Below are 26,192 nucleotides of genomic sequence, written 5' to 3'. Positions count from 1 at the left end.
TACTCTGCAGAAAAGAAATGAATGACTACTATATTTAGTTACTTTAAGGAATATAAATAACAAACATAAAGTTCCCTAGTACTTCCTGTATAGTGAAATGTTAGCTTTCCATTTTAAATCACATTCCTTTTGGCTTTTCTCAGTTTCTGCAGGAGCAAAGCCATTGTTTTCACCTGCCTGAAGGACACTGCCTTCAATTACCAGCTCAACAGCCCAGTAGGGCTCCTGGAACTGCTCCTTTGGAAATTCTGCCCTATCCCCATTTTTAGCATGAGCTCACACACTGTCATTCTAGCCTGCCTTTTGGATTAGTGCAACCCAAGTTCTCACAGGTCTCTGGTCAGGGGCTCTTCTTCTGAACAATGTGGTATAAGGGGAAAAGCACAGGACACAAAATTAGAAGGCAAAATAAAACCTAGGATCCAACACTGAGTAGAACGATCCTAGCATTAAACTTGTGCACCTATACCTCAATATTCTCATCTGTAAAATGCTTATAACTGCAGAGCAATTTAAGGGTTAAATAACCAATAAGAAAATTTTACCAAAATTTTACCTCAGTACAGGTAAAGAATAATTATTAACCTGCCCTTTCAGTGCTCCAAGGCTCAACACAATGAGTCTACATATTCCAGGTGTCTTTCTCCCTTTCCTTTCTCCACCATGTTTTCCCACAAACCCCCTTACCTCTTTAACCAGGTACCTGCTCATAGCCAGATGTGAATGTGCCTACCCTTCATTCCATAAGCAGTCAAAATTCGATGTTTAATTTCACCCTGAGGATTCTGGGAAGTACCACTCATCTTCATTAAATATAAAAAATCCTGTTCCTTTTCTGCTATTCCACATCCCCAATTTGAAGTGTGCACAAAGAGCGAATGTTTGCAAAGGATATCATCCATCAACTCCACTTAGTATCTCATATATTCCTCTTAGCTGTTACTCAGGGACTCTAAATATTCTATATTCATTACATGAATTTAAAAGACAGAGTCCAAATGCACTGTTTACAACAGGGATGGCATGTGTGTGGTGTAAGATCTGATCCTGCTTCCTCTGGGTGCCAGAGCAGGCACCAACCATCAATCACATCATTTCCCTCCTGATCTCAGACAAAACTCCAAGACCCCCTCCCAGACCACAAGCAACCACGGCCACCAGTCAAAGCTATCATTTGGGAAAAAATCTAATTGCCAAGTCTGGAAAACTTTAAATCAAGCCAGACCTCTAAAACCAGGTATGACGCTGGGCATGATGGCACATGACTATAATCCCAGCAGCTCAGGAGGGTGAGGCAGGAGGATCATGAGTTCAAAGTCAGCCTCAGCAAAAAAACAAGGCACTAAGCAACTCAGTAAGACCCTGTCTCTAAATAAAATACAAAATAGGGCTGGGGATGTGGCTGAGTGGTTGAGTGTCCCTGAGTTCAACCCCCAGTACCCCAAAAATACAAAAATAAATAAAATAAAACCAGGTATAACATAAAGCAAGACTGTGACCATCTGTTCAGTAGCAAGCACATTGCGGGTAATAAATAAATATGATCTTGAGGGCTTATACACAGCATGCTGTGATCTGTAAGTGGTATGTTTGGGGGATGGCATGCTTAAGTTGTAATTTCTTATTAATTCAAGTTTAAGTAGAAAACACATTACACTTAAAATTTACTAAAACTCTCCTAAAATTACACTAGATCGTATCCTCAGCTTAACAAGTACTATGTACTATACATAATGTTTTGGATGATTAAAGCTCTTACACAGTTCAAGGTCTTATTTTTTTTTTTTTTTACTGCTATTACTGCTACTACTAAAGACAGTGATGATGACATAACAGGAATAATAGGTGACATGCACTGAGTACTCACTGTGCACCTGGCACTCTGCTAAATGCCTACCTGGCCTCATTCATTTACTCCAGTCTCACAGCAATCCTATGTATAAGGTGTACTCCAATCCCACTTTCCCAAAGTGGCTGGTTACTTGCCTAAGATCATGCCCTTCATCAGTGTCAGAGCCAGGATGTCAATTCACCCCTGCCTTTGTTATGAAGTGCACTTCCCTCCAATAACATCTGTCTCATAGATGGGACACAAGTAGGAGTATGGCTCAGTGGTTGAGTGTCTCTAAGTTCAATCCCCAATACCCCCCAAATAAATAAATAAATGGAATAAAACCAGGTATAACATATAGCAAGACCATGACCATCTGCATAGTAGTAAGCACATTGCAGGTAACAGAATAGAAACCTTCTCCAGAATCAAATAAATCAGCAAATACTCAACCCAAACACCTATTCTGGCTAGTAAGTAGTTTATTCATCATAAAAAGGAAGTGCAATTCAAAGTTCCTGTCAACTGAGGGTCTGGGCCAATTGGAGGTAGCCAATTCCCATTTTAATCTCCATAAGGAAACATAGTAGTTAAAGCAGAGAACCAGTGAGCTCCAATCCACACGGGAATGTCATGAATGAGGAAGGCCACACTCCCACTCCTTGTGCAACCCACAGAAGAAAAACAAACTAAATCAAAAGTTATGCTGGTTGTTGTTGCTTTGGGCTTTTTGTTTTGCTTTGTTGTTTTCAGTATCAGACTGGTATGCAGCAATAGCTGCTGACTTCTATACTGCATTCACCAAATACCACTGAACTGACCTGTTAAGCAAGTTACCTAATTGGTCTCTGAGTCTCCGCCCTACACTCCCAAAGCCACTAGATCCAGATTTGGGCTATTATCCAGAGAAATGGAAAACACATCCTGAAATAATTAGAACCCTCTGCCTTCAGTCACAGCCAATATTCCACTTCTGCTTCGGAAGCTCTGCTGGCAGGAGATTCACAAAGGTCCACAACAAAGCAGACACACCCTGATGTACACCTCCTCCTCTTCCAGGAAACCCACCCCTGTTTGGTTCTGCCAGATACTGAGCCAGTTCCAATCAGATCCCCTCAGGAATATGTTCTCAATGCTGCTAAAGGGAAACAGAGGGACCAACCAAATTGTAACAGAGTCTTCAGGGAGCTGCACAAGCCTCAAAGTACCTAGGTTTGTAGGTAGGTGGAGCCCCCATGGACCTACACATTGGTAGGCAGGTCCAACTTACGGTCCTATAGCAAATCTGTCATGCATCCAGAAAGAAACACTCAATTAATGCTTTTCCTAAGTTGATTTCTTTTAGAGTTTTGGAGGAACCCCAATCAAATATATAAGAGGTAACAATACTAATCCTGCAAATTACCACAGTCCAGTTCCTGAGTAATTAGCGTGTGCTGGCAGATAAAACCAGATAAGGCTATTAAAAGAGGGAGACAAAGAGAGGCTGCACTGCCTTAAACTAGCCTGTCAGTTTCTAGCTGTTTGGAATTCCAACCCCCAAACTCCTTCCTTCCTCCCTCACAGGCACCCCAACCCCCCACCAAAAGAAGTAGGTAATGGTACATGTTGGTCACTGTCTAAAACAACCCTAAACAGAAAGGTTCAAGGACATGTTACACTACAACTAGAAAGAGACCCAAAAGTGAAGATTGTACACAATCAGGAATAGAAAACATTCCTCATAAGTTAATTTGTCATTTCACAGATTTATTAGTCCATTTTCCATGCTATAACAAAATATCTGAGGCTGGGTAATATGTAAGGAAAAGGTTTATTTAACACATAGGTTTCAAGGTTGAAAGCCCAACACCAGGCAGCCCTCTGAGTTCAGCCTCTAGTGAGGGCCCCTCGGTTTTGTCACATCATGACTGATAGCTTAATGGCAGAAGCACACATGAGAGAGAGAGATAATACATGGTAAGACAGGAAGCCAGACAGCAGGGAGGAGTCAAGCTTGCTCTTTTATTTATTAATTTATTCGTTTCTGTGTGTGTTTATTTTGGTGCTAAGGATTGAATCTAGGGGTGCTTTACCACTGATCCATATCCATAGCCTTTCTTATTTTTTATTTTGAGACAAGGTCTTACTAAGTTGCTTGTGGCCTGAGTCGCTGAGGTTGGCCTTAAACTTGTCAGCTCTGACTTAGCCTCCTGAGTAACTGGGATTACATGGATGTGCCACCAAGCCTAGTTGGCTCTTTTATAATAATCCCTCTCTCAGAAGCTAACAGGTCTGAAGGCAGCTTTCCCAGTGAGTCAACCACTCCCACAAGCCCCCCCTCTTAAAGGTTCCACCACCTCCTGACATCAACACACTGGGAACCAACCTTCCAACACATGAGCCTTTGGGAAACAAAACTACATCCAGACCATTGCAACAGAAAAAAGAAAATTTTCATTAAATTTCTAATTTGAAAAGCTCAGGTACTGTTTTATACTCTGGAAAAACAGTGTAATATAAAATTAATCAAAGAAAAATAATGAATATGGAATGTGATTGAAATCAGAACCTTAAAGTTTCTAACTATGCAGCTATAATAATACCCAATAAAGCAGTTGTTGCTGAAGGGCTGCTGAAGTCCGAAAGATTCTCCTTCTGAGTTTACAGCTTGTAGGCTAACTTTTTAAATAACTGATATTTAACATGGGAGCTTAGAAGACCAGAATGCAAACAGTGAAGACTGTGTTCATATTTCTTGATTTCATTTTTTTTATCTATATTTTGTTGTGTTTTTTATTTATTTATTTATTTATTTTAGTTTTCGGCAGACACAACATCTTTGTTTGTATGTGGTGCTGAGGATCGAACCCGGGCTGCATGCATGCTAGGCGAGCATGCTACCGCTTGAGCCACATCCTCAGCCCTTAAATCTATATTTTGAAATAAAGTACTATTATGCTTTGAATATAAGGCGCCCCCCAAAAGCTCCTGTGATAATGCAGGAATATTCAGATAAAATGATTAGATCATAAAAGCTATAACCTAATCAGTCCACCCTAGTTTGAATGGGCTGAGTGGTAAGTGTAGGCAGCGGGGCATGAGTAGAGAAGGTATGCCCTCAACGGTTTCTCTCTCCTGAGACCCCTTCCCCCTCCCCTCTCTCTGTTCCATGGCCACCATGAATGGAGAAGCTTTCCTCCACCATGCCCTTCCACCACTGATTTCCTGCCTCACCTAGGGTCTAGAGCAACAGACTCAGCAATGGAAAGCTGACTAACACAGAGATTGATACCAAGAAGAGGGGTCACTGCTGTGACTAACCTAACCATGTTGTTCAGATGCCTTTAGAAATGGTCTGTGGGAAGAGTTCGGGAAAGTTTGCAGATGCTGTATAGGGAAGCCTCAAAAGGCTGTAAGCAGAGCTTAATGAGTGATTCTTATGGAGCTCAGAAGACCAAAATGCAAACAGTAAAGACTGTGTTCATGAAATTTCAGAAAGGAACAATGATTGTACTGGGAATTGGATTAGAGACCACTCATTCTATATTCTGGCAAAGAACTTTCCTATATTTTGCCCATCTCCTAAAATTTTCAATGAGGCTGAATTTAAAGGTGATGGATTAATTAATCTGGTGGGAGAAAAATATCAAGGCAGCACAGTGGTCAGTGATATGAATATTGCTATTAGCTTTATCCAGGTGTACTGTGAGAATTGGGAGCAAAAAGAAAAGCTGAATAATTTTCAAAATTTGCTGTTTGGCCAGAAAAGTGCATGTAAAACTGGGCCAAGGAAGGTATGACTGTTGAAGAAATTACAGTCACTAAAGGGATGCTCAGTATTTTGCAGAGACTAAAGGAAAGTTAGCTTAAGGGCATCTCAGGAATTTGCAAGACCATACTCATTACAAGCTCAAGAATCTAGGAAGGAAAATTCCTTTCAGAAGAATTTCAAAATTTCTTTCACACAGGGAGGCCTAGGAAGTTGTTTTATAGTACTCAGCCACCCAGGCACTCAGAAGCCACTGCAGCTATGGTTTCTGGGTGTCTAGCTTTTCCGCAAACTGGTGATAGACCTTGGCATCATTGACATGGTGCTGGTTCTGCAGGAATGCAGGATGCTGAAGTTAAGGGGTCATGAAGGGTTCCATAGAGATTTCAAAGGAAGGCCGGAGGAGGCCAGGCAAAGTGTAGCAGGGTCAAAATCCCTACAGGCAGCCCATGAGAGGATGAGCAGCCCTTGAGGGGGTAATGCGTGAAGCTATACAGGTGAAACCAAAGCTGAAATAGAGAGATTAAGAGATGCCAATAATGTGGACTATGCCAAGAAAAGCTGTTGGCTGCATAGAGAATCAGGTTAAGAGTAAAGCCAATGGAACAGGACTGCCCAAGCAGTTTGGAAGTCACATCTCACTACCATGTGCCCCCAGATGCCAGAGGTGGAGCTATAAAACTGTTTGCCCAGCTGAGTTGTAGTCCTGCTTTGGTGTCAATCATTCTTTCTATGTCCCCATTCCTCCCTTTTGGAAAGGAAATGTTTACTCTGTGCCACTGTATATTGTGTACATGCAACTTGCTTTTGATTTTTACAGGAGCTCACAGTCATAAGTTTGCCCTGAATCTCAGAGAAGACTTTGGACTTGGACTTTGGGGCAATGGTGGAATTGTTGACACCATGGAATCTTTAAGATGGATTTAATGCTTTTTACATGATCTTTCAGCGGGTGGGGGAAGACTGTTATGATTTGGATAAGAGCTTCCCCTGCCCCCTCCCCGTTAATACAGAAATATTCAGAGCTGAGATGATTAGGTTATGAGAACTATAACAGGATCAGTCCATCCTAGTTTGAATGGACTAATTGGGTGGTTTCTATAGGTACAGGTAGGTGGGGCATGGGAGGAGGAAGTGGGTCACTGGGGCCATGCCCTGGAAAATGTTCATCTTTCTTGTATTACATTCCCTCCTCTCTCTCTCTCTCCCCCCCCCACTTCTTGACCACTATGAATGAAGAGCACTCCCCCACCACACCCTCTGCCATGATGTTCTGTCTTACCTTGGACCTAGATCAATGAAGTCCAGTAACCATGGACTAAATCCCTGAAACTGTGAGGCAAAATAGACTTTCCCTTCTCTAAGTTGTGCTTGTCAGGTATTTTGGTCACAGCAAAGAAAAGCTGAATAAGACAAGTACTTTTCACAGATGTAATGATCAGAAAATCATGCCAATTTTTATTTTAAAGAGTGAAACATTCATTATAAATCTAGACTTTCTGTCACTCATTTCTAACTTGACTAAGAAAAACACAATTCCTTTCAGAACTTTTTATAAGTTAAAAAATTTTTATAAATTAAAATTTAGGGAAACCTAAAGAAAAATATTCTTTAGTAAGTAGCTCACAGTGCTTCTTGCTGGAACTGTTGAGTCTTTCACAATAGCTGTTCTCCTTTTCTGTTTTATTAAAAAATAATAATAAATTGAAAAACAGAAAAGAAAAAGATTCATGTATTACATTCCTGTCTGCAATGTGGAAACCACCTTCTGCTTCGCATTATAAATACTTGTCAAAATTTAGTTCCCCCAAATGGATTTAAATGCTTATTTAACACGTCCAAATACAATTGGATAAAAGATCCCAATGTCATAAAGTAATCCAGGCCCCTATATTCTTAAGTTATTACAGAATTTAATAACTTATAAATCATATTTATAAGTATTGTAGGATTTTCATTATTGTAAAATGGAAAAAACATTCAACTTGTGAAATATTAAAATATACTAGAAAAACTGAAGACAGGTATTCCCTTTTGAAATTTCCCTTGCTATAAAAAGATCTTATACATAGACTATAATTCCATTTAACTTGATATGCAACTGCTGACTTGAAGATTAAGGAAATTTGCTAGAGATGTAACTCAGTGGTAGAACACTTGCCTAGAATGTCGGAGGCCCTGGGTTCAATCCCTGCCTCCACACACAAAACATTACAAACAAACAACAATGAAAAAAAAAAAGAAAAGAAATTTGCCTATAGTCTTTTAGTCTTTCCAGGGGGAAATTCCATCAGTCTTTTTACTTCAACCTTCATATTGCACGCTACTGTGTGTTTAATAAATTCCCCAAAAAGATGTTAAAGTACTAACTCCAAAAACCTGTAAATGTGACCTTATATGGATCTTTGTAGATTAAGAAGAGATCATTAGGGTAGGGTCTACTTCAGTATGACTGTGTGCTCATAAGAGGGGAAACTTGGATACAGGGACAGACACAGACATGCACACAGGAAAATCCATTAACATAAAAGCAGATATCAGGGTGATACATCTACAAGTCAAGGATGCTAAAGATTGCCAGCCAATCACCAGAAGCTACGAGACAAACATGGAGCAGATTCTGCCTCCCAGCACCCAGAAGGAAGCAACTTTGCCAACTCCTTTATCTTGGACTTCTATCTTTGAAAATGGTGAGACATATTTCTGTTTTTTAAGCACCTTAGTTTTGGGTGCTTTGTTGATGGTGGCCCTAGGAAACAAAAACAACCCTTCTTAGCCTGACCTTCTATTACAACCATATCCTTGCCTTTGGCCCCTAACTTGTCCCTGCCTCTCCTGATCACTACTTGAATAAATCTCATTTTAATCTCACTCCACTCTTCTCTCCTGATGCCCTTCAGCACTATTTCTGGTCAGGAGGTACCACTGGCACTTTAGGTGAGGTAGTTCTCTGTGTAGGACTGTCCTACACTTTGCAGGCTATCAGGCATTCCTGATGCTCTCATTCCCCCAGGATGGGACAAAGACCAGTAGACCACTACTACTCCAGAAGCTTTGGAGTCAGTTGCCTGCCAGGATTTGACTCAGGGGCCCTGCCCTCTTCATCTGTAAAACCTCAACAAATAACTACCTTGTCATATGACAGTGACATGACATTAATCCAACAAATTAAAGATCTAAAAGAACCTAGACATATTCTCACTGGTTCATTAAAGCATTAGAATAACTTAGAAAATAACACTTGTCTATTCTACACGATCATATTCTGACTTCAACTGCTTCAGAACTCTTTTCTAAGGCTTCCTTACACAATGCAGCTTCACTGAATACACTCCATAGGGATGCAACAGCTTGACTGGTACATGATAATTATATGTTTAAAATAATAATCAATCATGCAAAGTAGTGGGTATACATTGTACAGTTGAAAAAGCAAGACAACTATAAGCATAGTTTCTGTGTGTTCCCCCATTGTACCCACCTTCACTTGAAAATAGTGTCACAGACCTGGACATCCCTCGACAAAGCTCCATATTTTTCAATTTTGCTTCCAATTTCTTTGTCTCTTTTGCTCTCAGTGATGGTAGCTCTATAAGACCCAGGGATATACTGCTGTCTAGCTCATTTCACCCTCCCCCATCAAAATATCTCTCAAGCCAGAATCAGTCCTTCATCCCTCTTGATTAAGTATTTTGCATGCTAAATCTCTGAAATGTTAGTCAAAGCAGGCAGGAAGGTAAAGACTTCTGAAATCACATGGGGTGGGTGGTATGGTTACTCCCTGCCAGAGAGCACCTTGTTTCCTGAGGGACAAAAGGCTCCAGGACACAGATAAGAACAGACACTTTAAACATCTCTGAGATGCTGAGCACTGTGGAATTTGTTATCATGGGCTTCTCTCAGGAAGTTGAATCTATCTTGTCCTCAAAAGTGGACAACAGGGACTTCTGCTGCCCATCCACCCCTCCCCCCAAAGCTTCTCCCTTTCTAGCCTAAGCAAGATGGGCACATGAACTGTTTCCAAGGCTCCAAATCTAACTCAGTTCCTCTTCCTGCCATCTGCATAAGGCTCCCACGTGCATATTTTACAATTTCAGGCATATTTCCTCCTTATCTGACAGCCTGCAATGCAGCACTCTATATGATTTTATCTCTGGTAAGAATGTTCCTGAAGGAGGCACCTGTTTGGGGACTGTACTTTATTACTGCTGGTTTCACCTTTCCCATCTCATTTCCCCCCCCCCAAAGACCAAGGACAGAACTGCGCAGGCTACAAATGTTTAAAAAATACAGTTGAATAAATACATGCATGAACTAATTGACTGATTTTAATGTTTTTAAGTGAAAAAGCCACATTAATGTATTTCCTGGATAAAGCTACCAATGCTTCCCCTTTGGGGTATATATTTAGAATAAATTAAATTTTAAAATGACAATTCTATGATTATACTATTTTCTTAGAATGGAAAAAAATATCCCTTCATTATAACAATGAATGACAGCAACATTATCAGTTGTATAACAAGAGATTTCTGATTTGGGGGTATCCATGACATAATAATTTCGCATTACTTTCAATTCCTAGTAAAAGCAGACTTGACCTTGAGCCAGGGAAGATGACAGGGCAAACCCCCCTCCTATATTATAGGAGTTATTCCAACTGTTGAAGTTTCTGAGCTCAGAGGAATCAGAACAAGTAAAGAAGATTTTCTCTAAATAGTTTATTTAAGCATATTGCTAACTGCAGCAAAGTATCTTTTTGGAAATCCCTGGGACTTAGCTAAGTCTAATTCTAGTCACATTCCTTCCTTATAGTTTAATAAACTTCAACTAAAACCAAACTGACTTGGGAATCAAATTATTTGTTCTCTCATGCACTTGCTGGTCACACTCGAGTACTGAATAAAACCCTAACAGCAAGCCCAACACTGCTAGAATGAAAAAAGCTTTCCCAGGAAAGCTTAGCCTCTCCAGCCCAGGAGCTGACCTAAACATCTTCATTATTTCTAAGAAATCATTATTTTTGTATATGAGCATAAACTTTACATCACCAAAAGTATCTGTATTACAGAAAAACTATGTACTGATATGGGAGACAGTATTATAATTGGGGAGACTCAACGAATAAGGATAGTCTAAATCATGAAAAACTTGGGTCTTCACACAGTAGACCATTAAAATGAATAATTAGTGTTGGTGGGCTATGTGGTAACCTTCAGATCCAATGCAACCATTCCAGAACACATGCTACCAGGCAGTACAGGGATGGGACCGGAGACGACAACAGTGAAACACCTAAGAAAAAGAATAAACTCACTTTGCAGCTAATAGGTATATTGTTCAAGTAAAAGAAGCTCTTATAAAGCGTCTGTCACATTTTCTCAACTGAAGAAGTCAAAGCATTTGAAACCTAGAGTACAACCCTGAGTTATTCATCAAAATTCTTCTTTTTACAGAAGAAAAACTCAGGCAAAGAAGGAGTATCTAATCCAAACTTACATTACTAGCCAATGTATGCACTAAAACTTAAGTTTCTTAATTTTGGTTCCATATACAAACACATAACATTAAATTTAAAAATGAAAAAGCATACAGCAAGCAGGCATTAGCATCTGTTCATGGGATTGAAGAAAGATGGAAGCAGGGATCTAGAACTATTGATAGAATAAGCCAAGTAAGTACCTGAACTTCGACTTAGGCTGACTGGAGGTAGGCTAGGCTCAATACTATAAGGCATTCTATCCACAAGCAATAAAGTGCCATTGGAATAATTATCAAAGCAGGCAAGTTTGTGGTGAAACTAAAAGCATCTTTAGTAAGAAGTACAGGTTTTCAAACACATGAAGTGCAGCTTCAATGGGGAAAATCTATAAAAGGCAGGTATGACTAAGCAACCACAAATAATTAAAAACACCAGAAACTGTCAGGAGTTTGAGAACCAGAACATGCCTGCACAGAAAGATAAAATGGGGTTTCCCATATATTGTTCCTAGTTCAAATAGGGATCTTCATACTATGTAGATTTATTTTTAAATAAAAAATTTTAGTAATTTATAAGGATATTCAAATGATATCTTATTCTACCTTCTATTCCACCCACTTAAACAAATTTTGAGACACTCGGATTGAGCTACTAGGAAGGCAAACTTTAAACAATTAATATTGCACTTCCTGATGCATCTGATTATGTATTGCAGTATTCTTTTGAACCTATAGCTTAACTCTTAGCTAGGGAAACCAAACCTCAATAAACATGTAAAACACATGTGCTATATGTCTTAGTGGGCTGTCAACTATACTACTGAATTTTTCCTTAAAGTCTGACATCTTTGGTTATTAACTTTTTCTTAAAATTAAAAAAGTGATGTCGGAGGGGGGCAACTACTTAAAGAAACACATCATTCACCAAACAGCATCTAAAAGTAATTACAGACCACAATTTATAGATCCCCAAGATGAACCTTCCCACAGCATTATGAGGGGAAAGAACACACGCACACACACATTTCCGTAAAAATATTTATTGCACCCTGGGCAAAAAGTGATCAAACAATCCTAGCACAACAGGACAAACCTGGTTTACTGTTCTCTTTGCTCAGATATAAAAGTAAAGAAAGGTTCTCGGTTGCAGGTAAGAGGGTGGAGAGCAATTCCTATTTAAACTTGTCTCACTTGGGAGTCAGATTAGCAAACCAAAGTAGCCCAGAAAAGCTCCAGTACAAAATAAACGCAGACTGAACGTCCCAAATCCGGAAGGACAAAACTAAGGGAAGGGGGACCCACAAAGCTCTAGAACCACCCCCTTCCCCAAAATTCCGAGTCTCACTACAGGAGCAGGGGGCTCCCCTCGGACTCCATTTTCCCACAGCCTCGTCTTCTTCTCCAGGCAGCGCAGGGTGGGCTTGTGGGTGAGCCCGGGTCCCCCACCCACCTTACTTCCCCGCCTTTTTCATTGTTGTCCAAGTGTGATGGATCACCTGCCGGGTGCCGGCTCCGCAGGCGGTCGCGCCTGGACGCGCCGGGGCGAGCGCAGCTCACCTACCACGGGATCCCCGCCCAGCGCCCCGCTACCCCAGCCCGCCGCCGTCCCAGCCGCACTCACCGCCACGAATCCCGAGGAAGAAGCGATGAACACGCGGATGACCATCCTCTCGCCGCGCGCGGGACGGACCCTGTGCGCCAAAGGGCTCCGGGCTGAACTGACGCTGAGGCTAAAGCCGGCTTAAGCTGCCTCCACGGTAGGCAAAGGCGCTGCTGTCGAGGAAGATCGCCGGGATCTGGCTCCCTCCCGCAGGTCCGCAGATGAAAGCCCAGCGCCGACCGGCCGCAGGCTGAGGGGTGGAGGGAGGAGGGAGCGGCTGCGGGGCGTGATGGGAGTTGTAGTTTCCGTCTCTCCCCAGTGTGCCCGGTGGACCGCAGCTTTCAGCCCCCTCCTCGCGTGCCTGGATCCCCTAGGCGCGCAGGTGGCTGGAGTGGGCACAGCAGCCCAGGGAAAACAGTGATTTGGGTGGCAAGAAGCCCAGTGATAGAAGGAAAAGGCAAACTAGGCAAAATGGCTTGGTTCAAAGTCCGAGCTTTGGTTCTGTATTGTGGTTTATGGTTTTAGAGCATCCCCACCCAGGATCTCCTACGAACATGATCGCTCCACGGAGACCCACAGGACTAGTCCCAGCGACCTGAGGTTGACAGATTGGGGCGGGCCAGGTTCTCAAGATGTGGTGTGTGTGTGTGTGTGTGTGTGTGTGTTGGGGGGTGGGGGCTGGGCTCGCCTGTTTATCCAGCATCTCTGGAGATTGTAGAAAGGCAATTCTTTTAGGTAAATGAGAGGTTTTCTTTTTTTCTGCAGACGCTGAAAATTAGAAACCCAGATGAGAGTATAACCGATATTTTATTTTTCTTAGCAAAACTGTAATTGTAGTAGAAAAAATAAATACCAAGCGAAATTAGAACCCTTCTATCAACATTGGGAATCAGGACCCCACGCGCCCCATCCCCTATTCTACACAATAACTCTGCCTCTCTGTGCACCTAATATTTAGAGTGGAGCCAAATCTGTGCCTTTTTCAAAACTGCTGCACATTCCTGCGCAGTCTCCCAGGAGGCTGCCATTAAATAGAAAGCTTTTAGGTAGTTGTTAGTAGTTTAGGAATACTTCTTTAGCAAATGTTTTCTGTTTGAGAAAAGCTCCAAGCTTCTCACAGTTTGGTGGAAATGAATCCATTTTTCCGCAATACTGTATTTACTTTCTTTGTTTCAGCAGGGGACTTTAGCAGAGTTCTGGGAACAAAGTTAATTAATAGGTCTAGAAAAAAGAAATTAGAAGATGAGATCTCTGGTTCTTTGGTAAATTGCTTGTATAAATCATTCTGGTGTATTTTCTAGAGCAATTTTGGATATTAATTTCTAACCTTTCCTATTGCTTATCTTAAGTAAGCCATTCCTGTGGTATTCCTTTTTTATTAGTATAGTAAAAGAACATACAATCCTGGTGGAATTTCATTTCTTCTTAGAGTTCAAAAAATTTAAATTTTGCTGTAGCTTGTGTATGTGTGTGTGTGTGTATATATTTAATTTTGCAAATATATTTTAATTTTGCTACTTTAAATGTGGACATATATGTTTATAATATATAATATAATTCTCATAAAATTAATATCATATTTCCTTTGTAAATGCAAGTCTTTACAAAAATCAACATTTTCTTCATTTTGGATTGTTTAGTTGTGAGGATATAAGCTCAATAAATTTAACTCAGAGCCTATTCTATGAGAGGTACCAGAATGGAAAAAGTTAAGTCATTTCTTCGGTCAGCAGAGCACCTATTTTCTGTGAAACAAAAAGATGGGTACAAAAATAGCAACAGAAGGAGGCACACTGTACTAATAGAATGTTGTGTCCCTGACCTTTTGTAAAAGGGACTTTAAAGATGAATACAATGTCAGCTTGCAGATATAAAAGATACAAGGTAGTATACAGTGTATAGGGAAAACAGGAAAGAGCTGGTATCGCTTCAGAAAAGTCATGAGGAGGCTGGCAGGAGAAAAAGTTCAAAAAGTAGATTTGAATGGATACAACAAAGGATTCTTAACTGGCTTACCAACCCAGCTCCTTTCACTTTCTGGGATCTGTTTCTCAGCTCTGATCCTAGAGTGATAGAGGTAGAACCTCAACACAACACCACCACCAAAGAGTGTTCATACACCTTTTCATACAAAAAGAGCCAGCCCTCTGGCCATAGCTGATTGGTTTAAGAGTAAGTGCCTGAATCAAGCAAGGTCAGGCCACATCCCTATCCTAAGGATTTGGATCTGGGACTGGAAAAGTAAGAAAACTTGAATTTATGACCTAAAAGCTCAAAGCTTTCAAAAGCTGTGCTAGTCAGCTTTCCATTGTTGTTGACAAATATCAGGTATAAATAACTTAAAAGAAGAAATGTTTATTTTGGCTAATGGTTTCAGAAATTTCGGACCATGGCCAGTTGGCTTCATTGTTTTGGGACCTGTGGTGAGGTAAATCATGACTGCATGAGTATATAGTAGAGGAAAGTGCTCACCAAATAGCATCCAGGAAGCAAAGAGAGAAAGAGAGGAGGAGCCCAGGTCAATATCCCCTTCAAAGGCATGTCCTTAGTGACCTCAAACCTAACTTCCATTAAACCCCCATCTCCTAAAAGTTTCACCATGTCCCAGTAGTGCCACAGGATAATGACCAAGCCTTTAAAGCATAAGTCTTTGGAGGACATTTAATATTCAAACCATTAATAGAAACCATGTTCTAACATGAGAACCAGAGAAGGCAAAGAAACTAGTCTTTCAGAAGAGTACAATAAAGCAGCCATGTGTTGGGTGACAGAAATTTCAGAATCCTGACAGTGCTTTAATCTAGGGCATCCTTAAACTACAACCTACATGTTGAATTTGGACAACTATTTGTTTTGTAATTAAAATTCTTTTTTTTATTTTAATAAATTTTTTATTTGTTCTAATTAGTTACACATGACCGTAGAATGCACTTTGACACATCATACATACATGGAGTATAACTTCTCATTTGTCTAGTTGTAGAGTTACATGGGTCATGAAATCATACATGCACATAGGGTAATAATGTCCAGCTCATTCTACTATCATTTCTATCCTTAAACCACCTCCCCCCTCTTTAGTCCCCTCTGTCTAGTCCAAAATACCTCCTTTCTCCTCGCTCCCCCTATTGTGAATTAGCATCTTTATATCAGAGAAAACATTTGGCCTTTGGTTCTTTGAGATTGGCTTACTTTTCTTAGCATAATATTCTCCAGTTCCATCCATTTACCGGCAAATGTCACAATTTCATTCTTCTGTAAGGCTGAGTAATATTCCATTGTATTTGTGTGTGTGTGTGTGTGTAATTTTCTTTATCCATTCATCTGTTGAAGGGCACCTACGTTGGTTCAATAGTTTAGCTATTGTGAATTGAGCTGCTATAAACATTGATGTGGCTACATCACTGCAGCATTCTGATTTTAAGTTTTTTCCCAACAGTGATTCTTTTTTTTTATTGGTTGTTCAAAACATTACAAAGATTCTATTGGAACATATTCCTTTTCATATTATCTATAGCAGAGCAACAGAGACCATATGATCTGCAAAATTTGAAGCCTTTACTATTTGGTCTCTTACAGAAAAAGTTTGCCAATTCCTGTTTCTGGTTTAACCTGTTCCTATAACCCTGCTATTGAGGGAAGTGTAATATCCTTGTATCCATGGTATGTTTCTAGTTTTATTAAAGCCACCACCCAACAAAAATACAAAGAAAAGTGCCCTGAGAATTTTGCATTTAATTTGTAAGCATTCCAAGGATCTGCAGTTGAAGAATATTACTCTGGTAATAAATGCTTTTTCCCATCCTTATTTAAACAGTTAACCTCAACAGTTCTATGCACAGTGAAGTGTGTTAGCAGTTCAGGAATCAGGCAAGTACAGAGGTGGGACCTGGAGTTAGTAAACAAAGTAGAAGAGTGATTGAGGGTTGAAAGAAACCAGGGATATAAGCTACAAGTTCAATACCAAAACCAAGGTATCATACCATGGAGCAGATTGGATACCAATCAGATGAGTAAAGTCTTTAGATAGAATAGGCAGCTAAAACTTGAAGACAGAGCTCAGAAAACTGATTAGATCATTAGGCTTTAGAAAAGTTGCTAGGACTTGTCCCACGTACAAGTCATGATAGACTATCTGGCAAAACTGTTTGAAATAAGTGTCATTACATTTTTGTGTGTGCAGTGGAAAACTAGGGACTTTTAGCAGTCTAATTAAATGAAGTCCATGGACCCTTTCTCAAAAATATTTTTGTTTCCAGTACTGCATAGAAAATAAAAAGGATTGCAAAGGAAACTAATTACATTGCAAAACAGTTATCAAAAGAGTAAGTACATTTTTCGGGGGGCTGGGTTTGTGGCTCAGTGGTAGAACACTTGCCTGAAATGTGTGAGGCACTGGGTTTAATCCTCAGGACCACATAAAAATAAAATAAAGGTATTGTGCCCATCTATTGATTAAAAAAATAGTAAATACATTTTTGATATGCTATATTAGTATTATTGCATAAAGGTCTAGTATAACTAGTTACCCTGATTCTGAAGTAATCATGGGAAAAACAAAATTTTGCAATATTTATAATTAGAAAACAAAACTACCTATGACTTCTATTAGTAATTAAATCAGAAGTATTATTCTTGCTGTGGTTTATTGCCTACATTCATAATTGAAGGAACTGGTAAATTTTAGTTAGCATTTAGTAAAAATATAAAGATGTAATTTTTTTTTCTCATTCAGGTTCATGAACCCTTTTAATTTCTTCCAAAAATCTCTAGGTTTGAGTGGGAGGAGGTCCAAGAAGAAACCCAGGTTAAGAAATCATGGAGTCTGTATCCAAATCTGTAGAAGTCTGTGATTGCATATAAGAAGAATGTATAGAAAGAAACAAGAATTGAAAGGAAAACAAGGAATAAAAGCATGGAGGAACCATCAGAACTGTACAAAATTGGAAAGTATACAGTAGCACAGAACCCAAGAGTTTAAAGTGTCAGAAAGTAGACAACAGCTAAGGAATAGCTTAATAGCTAAAGGAAACAAAGTAAGGAATAGCTAACAGCTAAAGGAAATTCCCAGTCCATTTGGTCACAGATGTTTGGACATCTGTGTACTTGTCCCAGATGACCTAGTGTAGCTTGAAAATAATTTATGATATACATATATATGACCAGGCTTGAAAATATATGCTAGCCCATCGAGTTCCTGTCTCAGGAGTTTCCAGTGGGAGAACTGATGACTAAGGTAGTTGGTAGTAGGACTATAAAGGGAGATGCTGTGGCAGGGTGAGGACAGGATGAGGAGCTTTGAACAAGTTGGGACAATGAGGGAGCTAAAGTGGAAGGACAACACTGGTCTGTGGAAAAAGGAGAATGGAGCCTCTGTGCAGTGAGAAGCAGAGACTAACTCGGAGGCCAGTGCGGTGTTCTTCCAGTCTCAGCTTCCGTGCATCCAAGTCTGCTACAGTTCCTACTTTTGAGTTGCTGTTCCCTAAGAGCCCCTATCCTTCTTGAATCTTAAACTAGTTTTAAGTGGATCTCTTTTCCTAGAAGCTATAAAATCCTGAACCGAATACCCATGGAAAGCACAGATAGTAAATTATGCTCCTTTAGGGGTCAGGCAGGTGACATAAACAAAGGAGGTGAGGAAGGGACACATCATAAGAGGTGGGCACTAGAGGTGAGATCTAGAGCAAACAGGATGGCACGTCTCCTTCAGATTTTTGTCTGGAATATTTGATTTTTTTCAGTCTTGATTTTCAAATACTGATCTCTCTAAACTGAAACCAACTGCAGGTCCTGTGTGGCCCTGTGGTTCTCCAGGTTTCTTCCTCCAAGGTCAAGCACTGAGCCCAGGGTTTGTCACCCATTAAATCCACAAGAAGCACTAGCTGATATTATGGTGATGGTTTCTTATCATCATTGACCTTTATGAGAACACTTCCAGCAGACCGGTAGAAGCAGAAGCCAAATGGCAGTGGCTTGAAGATAGAGAGCCAATGAGAGAGCAAAGGCAATGTCTCCCATTGGGAAGTTGAGCAATGATGAGAGGGGATGAGAACCAGGGCAGAAGCTAGGAAGCTAAATGTCCTTCATTTAGGTCTATCTACGGATTAAATAAAGAGTTCTTCTATAAACAGTCTGGAGTCTTGACTGTCCTGATTTTATTTTTAGAATGGAATTGAATCTGATTAATATTCTGTTTCATCAGGGAAGCCCTATTCTTAACAGCACTTAAACCAATACTGTCTAGCTTCTGAAGGATTTGACTCTTTAAGGAACTTCACAGACATCACATCATGCCTGTCACAATCTTCGCCCTGCTCGAGTGGCTGTTCCTCTGAGAGCAGAGTCAGTAGTTTTGACTGTTATTGAGTGATAGATTTGTGGATGAGAAAGGATAGGTCAGAAAGGTTAAGGAATAGTCCAGAGACAAACCTGGAAAAATGTCACAGCTGTATGACCTCAGGCAATTTACTCAACTTGCCAATACCTCACCTTCTTCATTTTTAAGGGGCTTAATTAAGATGATGTATGTAGATGTGTTGTTTTTTTTTTTAACATGGTTCTTGTTGCTTAGGATGACTTTGAACTCATGAGCTCAAATGATTCCCCCTGACTCAGCTTCCCAGGTAGCTGGGACTACAGGCATGTGTCACAATATGCAGCTCAATAGTTGTTACTAATCATCCAAAATAAAACAGGAAAAAGCTTCCATCTGCATAAAGCATATAAGTCCTACAAATATTTGTTTCATGTCTGTGATTTTAACTTTCTAAGTAACTGGGATCTGTTTTGTATAAGCCTCTTTGTACAGTGCCATGTTCCATTAAAGTACTTAGCAAAATCTTTTTGATGTTAATGAAGTTAAGAGTCCATGCTTAAGATAAAAGGGATATTAGCCAAATGGAACAGCAATAAAGTTAAATAATGCAGCTTGAATTTCATAAGAAGAGAATTCATTCACTCTTTATGTTGCTTTGTCAGACAGATTCTGTCTATTCTTAATCTAATAAAATGAAGGCAAATCGTAAAGTAAGGAATTACATGCAAAACCAACATTTCAGGACATAGTCTTGAAATAGTGCATATTCTTCCCAACCAATAGGGGTTCTCAATCCTCTCTGACAGAAAAAAAAAAATCTTTCTTTTCCCCAATAAACTTATTCCCACTGGAAACTGTAGGAATTCCAGCCACCGTGAAAAAGCCATGAGACAGGATGTGAATGGTACTAGGCACCATCTTGGAGCTGCAACAGGAGAGCCTAGATCTGCTGGCTGGGTGACCACAGGAAAAATTAATGCCCCGTGTTAGTTCATTTCTTGTAGCTATATTCATTCAATTGGCATCAGATGCTGTATCAGTTGCTGGGGATTCAACAGTCTATCAAACACAGTCTCTTCCTTCATGGAGATTATGGCCTAATAGGGAAGATGGAAGTTGAACATATTATTATAAGTGTTTACAGTGCTTAAAGAAAAAAAATAGATAATTGGTTTCGGGGTTTTATTTTTGCTTTTGAATTATGTAGGACTCTACGAGTCAATATACTTATATGACATTTTAGGACATATTCTTGAATCATTGCAACAAAATTAAGATTCAAAATTGATGATTGCTTGACTAGACCTAAGCAATATAAGTTATAGGAATGTCTAATGCTCTATTGTTTATTAGTTGGCTGCTTTGTTAACAACTACCATGTTATGATAAACATGAAATTCGCATTTAGGTTATTGTTGAATTCAGAAACTACTTTGATTCCTCATAAATACAAGGCTAATGAGTTTTTAGAATTCATTATAATTTCTCATTATGCTAGACATAAAGGCCATTTAGAATAATTGCAGTAAAATATAAGAACATGTTTATAGATAGACACAATTAAAGAAAATGGAAAAGTCAGATTAAACAAAATATAGTGTTACTATTGTTGAAGCAATATATTTAACATTGTTTTCTCTGTGATTTTCAAAGGCCTACTGAATGGAAATGGTGTTTTTAGTGCTTTTTAACACGGTAAGTTATAAGATTTTTGAAAAGAACAAGGAGGTCTTTAACCTTTAAATTTCTCAACTCTTTCCTAAAAGTAAAATCAAAAGGATGAAAAAAGAAATAGAGCAACTTAACCCCAGGTTATCATTTCTTTCCCTCTATTCTTTTCATCCACTTCTCTCTGCTACACTCACAGGCAACTTAAATTGCAGATATCACTGCACTCTGTACAGCACTGTCTACACCACACTGGAGCATCTTTCATGGGGGAAGCATGTAAGAATTAAGTGAAATTCCATTTAATAGCGATGCCAGAGAGCTAAGTCTTTCCTGTGAATGCAACTTTGCTATGCTCGGGATCCTGATCTGACCTAGATATCACTAGGTTTATGACAAAATGAAGCATTCAGTAATGGAATTTAATCCTTCCTGTGTTAACTGCTCCCGGTTGTAAATCAGACATATTTTAAAAGTTCATTAAATTTTTCTTGCCCCAAGAACAACATAGTTAAATGCCTTATCACTTTAATCACAGTTTGTTTGCTTGGAACACATAATACTTTTGGCTCAGTTCAACTCATTTGTTGAATATCCATCCACACCCTACCAGTAACATATCCAACCCCCTCTTTTCAGCAATTTGCATTTCTTACATTTTATAACTGTAAGAAGTCATCTTTCAAAAGCAAAAGTGTTGAAGCCTGTGACTTTGATAACTTCAATAGGGGGGATACTATGCAATTTTAATTCCACACCAGAAGTATTTATCAATATCCTATTATGCATTAGACCCTGTACTAAGATGTGGGAGATGCAAAGATTAGTAAAACAGAGGGTGCATGTTGTGGATGAAGTGAAAAGGTTTTCTCACAAACTGAAGAGCTGGTAGAAGCACAAGGATCAGTGAGTGAATGACTGTGTGAAAACCATGCGGAATGACATGGAGTGTGGGTCTTTCCAAAGAATTCTTTGAAGTATGATCAAAAGTTTACTTGCAATATGTATCATTATCCTTCCTGTCTTAGATAGTAAAACAGAAAAGTAAAGTTTAGATAATTAAAATGTCACCATTTTCTATTTTCCTATTATTTGCTACATTTTGCCTTTGTTGCTTTGTTAAGAATAACAACTATGTATGCGGAGTCAAGGCTGGAGAGTGGGAAGCACTGGATGGAATTCTTAGTACCTAATAACAATCTATCAATCTTAAAAAAAAAAAAAAAGGCTTCCTATTTCCAAAATCCACATCTGTTCCATGTCAGTTGATCAATATGCAGCTGCAACTTGGGCCAAACCTGACAAATTCCTAGCAGCAACAGTTTCATATGATGATTTCAGTTAACAAGATGTATACAGGGATGTGAATTCACGTTTATCTTAGTAGACCCAATAATATCCTCAAAACCCAGGAGACTTTCCACTTTTACATTCTGCCCTCTTCATCACAGTGGCATTCTTCTTGGATTTGCTGCCTCATGTTTACAAGGTGGCTGCCAAGTATGGCATCTTTGTACCATAATCCCAATTAGGAAGAAAATAAGAGTACAAGCAGAAAATATGCTTTCCTCTTATCAGAGAGGAAAAGCTTTTCCAGAAGCCTGTCAGCTCACTGTTCAGAATTGGGTCACTTGGCCATCTGCAAGGAATGCTGGGAAAATACATAATGGGAAGGGGAGTAGGAGACCGAGATGGGTTTACATCCAATATCATACATTCCTTGGGTTTGCGTTGAGAGGTGGGCATATTATCAACCCAAACTACTGGGGTTCTGCCAACAAGAAAGACAATAGGGTCTGAGTGGCAATGAATAGTGACTATCTTAGTCAACTACTTAACAAATGTCTTCATCTCTTTGGGCTGCTATAACAAAATGCCATAGATTGAGTGGCTTATATAAAACAGACATGTATTTCTCCTAGTTGTGCAGGTTGAAAGTCCAAAATCAAGGCATCAGCAGATTCAGTGTCTGGTGAGGGCCCATTTCCTGATTCATAGATGTTGGCTTCTTCCCATTTCCTCATTATCTCATTATGGAGATAATGACTAAAACATTTCCAAGGTTTCTTTGATAACAACAGTAATTCTATTCATGTCTATTATGATTTATATGTGAGGTATCCTCCAAAAGCTCAAATGTAAAACAATGCAAGAAAGTTTAGAGGTGAAACGATTGGGTTATGGGAGCCTTAACCTAATCAGTATGTTAATCCATTCATCATATTTATGTAGATTAACTGGATGGTAACTGTAGGTAGGTAGGGTGTGGATAGAGGAGGTGGGTCTCTGGGAAGGGTGCTTTGGGGGCTTTTGTTTTGTCCTTGTTGAGTGAACCTGTCTCTGCTTCCTGATTATCATGTCCTGGGCTGCTTCCTTCCATTACACTTTGGGTCCAGAGCGGTGGAGTCAGATGTCTATGACTGAGACCTCTATGGATTGAGCACCAAATAAAGATTTCCTTTCTAAAATTGTTCTTGTCATGTCTTATGGTCACAGAGGCAAAAAAAAAAAAAAAAAAACTGACTAAAATAATGAGGATCATACCTTCATGACCTGGTCATCTCTTGAAATACCCAGACTCCCACTACCATCACATTGGGCTTCAAAATACATTTGGGGGAGACACTCAGACATCAGACTATAGCATCATCTGTGCCTCAGTTTCATTATCAGGAAAATGGAGATAATGACTAAAATTAATTTCTAGTCTTGGGGTGAGAATGAAATGACATAACTAATGCAAGTGCTTGGATAAGCTCCTGGTACACAGTATCCATTATTCTCTTAGCTACAATTAAAAGAGGCAGTCTTAGCTACTATTAAAAAGAGGTACTAGCTGGGCACAGTGGTGCACACCTGTAATCCCAGCAGCTAGGGAGGCTGAGACAGGAGGAACCCAGGTTCAAAGCCATCATCAGCAACAGTGAGGCACTAAGCAACTCAGTGAGACCCCTGTCTCTAAATAAAGTACAAAATAGAGCTGAGGATGTGGCTCAGTGGTTGAGTGCCCCTGAGTTCAATTCCCAGTATCCCCCCCTCAAAAAAAAAGAGGTATTATATTTTCCTAAGTGCTTGACTTATAACCAGATTCCTCAGATTCTCTGGATGGCACCCGTGCAGATGACAGAATTGGAAAACATGCCTTCCAGCTCCCAGCAGCGAGTGCTTCCTACCAGACCTAGGTCTGTGACATAGAACAAACCCTTTCTACTCTTCCCTGTACTATCACTCACTTCTCTTTTCCCCCTTCCTCTCATTTGCTTCTTTATCTTCTTTTTTTGTAATTTTTATAGTTATAGATGGACAGAATGCCTTTATTTTAGTTTTACATGGTGCCAAGTATCGGACATAGTGCCTTGCACATGCTGGGCAAGTGTGTAGCCACTGAGCTGCAGCTCCAGCCCCACTTCATCTTCTTTTATCTTTCTCTTTCAGAACACCTTCCCCCTTTCTTTCAGGCCAGGAAATTATCATGACTACACCTTCTTCTTGACTTTAAAGCTTAAAAAGATTTTCACCCTCACACAGGACTCTTCTGATTTCTACGAAATGTTATTGTTCCAGGACTAACAGGTTGACAACTTGGTTAATTTATTCTGCATGTATTGCAACATTTGTAATTTATAATCTAGGCAATAGTCATTGTTCATTGGTTGTCTGATGAATGCACTCATGAATGTTTTCTTTTTGGCACACCCTCTCAAGAGGAAAGAAGATCAACTTAGAGAAAGGCAAAACAAACAAAAATAGCTTTACATTTAACCAAATTAGTTTGTCCATAATTTTTTTAAAAATTAGGGTAGAAATGAGAGACACAACCTACAAAATGAGCTTCAAAAATAAGTTTTCAAAAGAAAGAACATTTGTTTATCTATTTTTTAAAAAAAGGCAGAACCACTTTTCTTTTAGCAGAAATAGGGTTCATGTTATATTGGAGTCTTTTCCCTTAGTGCAGAAATCAGGATAAAAATCTGTCTTGCTACTTTTGGGAAATTTCTGTTTCTATTTCTCTTTGTCACTACTCTATAGCAGGTTCATAAATTTGATAAAATGCTTACTTACAGGAAAAGCAGGCTGTGTGAAGACTACGTTCTCAACCTAACTTGTGTCCATACCTCTGTGCAGTGCGCATGTTGCTATGTCAATACATATGTTGAGTGAATTATTTGCAAAGGCTGCCAAAACAAAATGCCATAGACTGACTGACTTACACAGCAGAAATTTATATTGTCATAGTTCTGGAGGCTGAAATTCCATGGTGTAGGTGTTAGCAGGTTTTATTTCTTCTGGTACCTCTCTCCCTAGTTCGTAATTTAAGTTTTCTTGTGTTCTCACTTCGTATTTTGCTGCCATACTTCACTGCTGTCTGTTCCGTGTGTCCAAATCTCTTCATCTTTTAGAGACATCAATTGGCACCCCATTCTGAGGTACTGAAGCCTTCAACATATGAATTTTGGGAAGACACAATTCAAACCATACGCTAGTTAGCTTTATATTGCTGTGGTAATAATATATGACAAAAGCAACTCAGGAGAAAAGATTTACTTTGGTGCTGGGAGCCATTAGCCAAGTAGGTATGACAATTTCCTTGCCAGTGTACCCCATGTTGCTGACATGTTGCAGTGACATTGAATGTAGGTGACCTTGCTCAAGGACCAGGGCGGATCCAGGATTAGGGTGTTCCTGGTTTAAGATAATCGGGTTTAGGGCGTTCCCAGTTTAGGTTCCAGGTTTAAGGTTTAAGATTATTCCTGCTAGGAATAGGGCGTATCCTGCTGCCTGAGTTCCCCTTGAGTTCTCACGGGATTTAGACAGTATTTTGGGGGAGACAGAAGCCCAGTGGAGGTGGATTTGGGCAGAGAACGTGGATTTGGCCAGAGAACGTGGATTTCCCCAGAACGTGATTGCAGACGGCTGGTGTGAGTTCGGGAATAAAGAGTTGCTGTTTGAATCTACAAGCTGTGTGGTGGCTCGTGATTGTGTGCCCAGCCAGACTGCGGCACTTTGGCTCACAGTTTCAGAGGAATCAGTTCATGGTCACCCAGCTCCAAGATAGAAATATCATGGTGGAAGGGCATTCAGAGAAAATCTCAGCACATAGAAGACAGGGAAGCAGAGAGAGCACAGAGGGGCCAAGGAAAGATACAGCTCAAGGGATGTCCCCTGGGACTATCTCCTATAGTCTTGTGCATTTGCTTACAGTTACCAGCCAGTAGACCATTCAGTTATCAGTGGATTAATCCAGCAAATGGGTCAGAGATCTAATCATTACCTAAAACCCTACCTCTCAGTCTTGCTCTCAGTCTTGCTACCTCTCAGTCTTGCTGCATTGGGTATCATGCTTTCAAAACATGAGTTTTTTCAGGGGACATTCTAGATTCAAATCATAACCACCCATAACAGTGAGTGTCTAAGATAAATAGCTGCAGATTGTATTAGTCCATTTTCTGTTATGACAATGAAATACCCAAGACCATGTAACTTTATAAAGAAAAGAGGTGTATTAACTCACAGATCAGGAAATTTCAGGACATGGCACCAGCAT

The 26,192-nt window shown here is 39.7% G+C and overlaps 1 protein-coding gene across 1 annotated transcript in view; it reads right to left on the bottom strand.

Moving 5' to 3' along the window:
• Positions 1–12,916, bottom strand: part of Sh3bgrl2 (SH3 domain binding glutamate rich protein like 2) — a 75,387-nt gene extending 62,471 nt beyond the window's left edge. Inside the window, exon 1 of the mRNA XM_015498913.2 lies at positions 12,685–12,916. Within this exon, the coding sequence (XP_015354399.1) occupies positions 12,685–12,729 (45 nt within the window). The 5' untranslated portion in view covers positions 12,730–12,916. The remainder of the gene's footprint in view (positions 1–12,684) is intronic.
• Between the last annotated feature and the right edge of the window lie 13,276 nt (positions 12,917–26,192).

Source organism: Marmota marmota, unplaced genomic scaffold (assembly GCF_001458135.2).
Source record: "Marmota marmota marmota unplaced genomic scaffold, marMar, whole genome shotgun sequence".
NCBI classification, from domain to species: domain Eukaryota; kingdom Metazoa; phylum Chordata; class Mammalia; order Rodentia; family Sciuridae; genus Marmota; species Marmota marmota.
The sequence above is the reverse complement of the archived record's forward strand: the minus strand, read 5'-3'. Positions and strand labels throughout refer to the sequence as shown.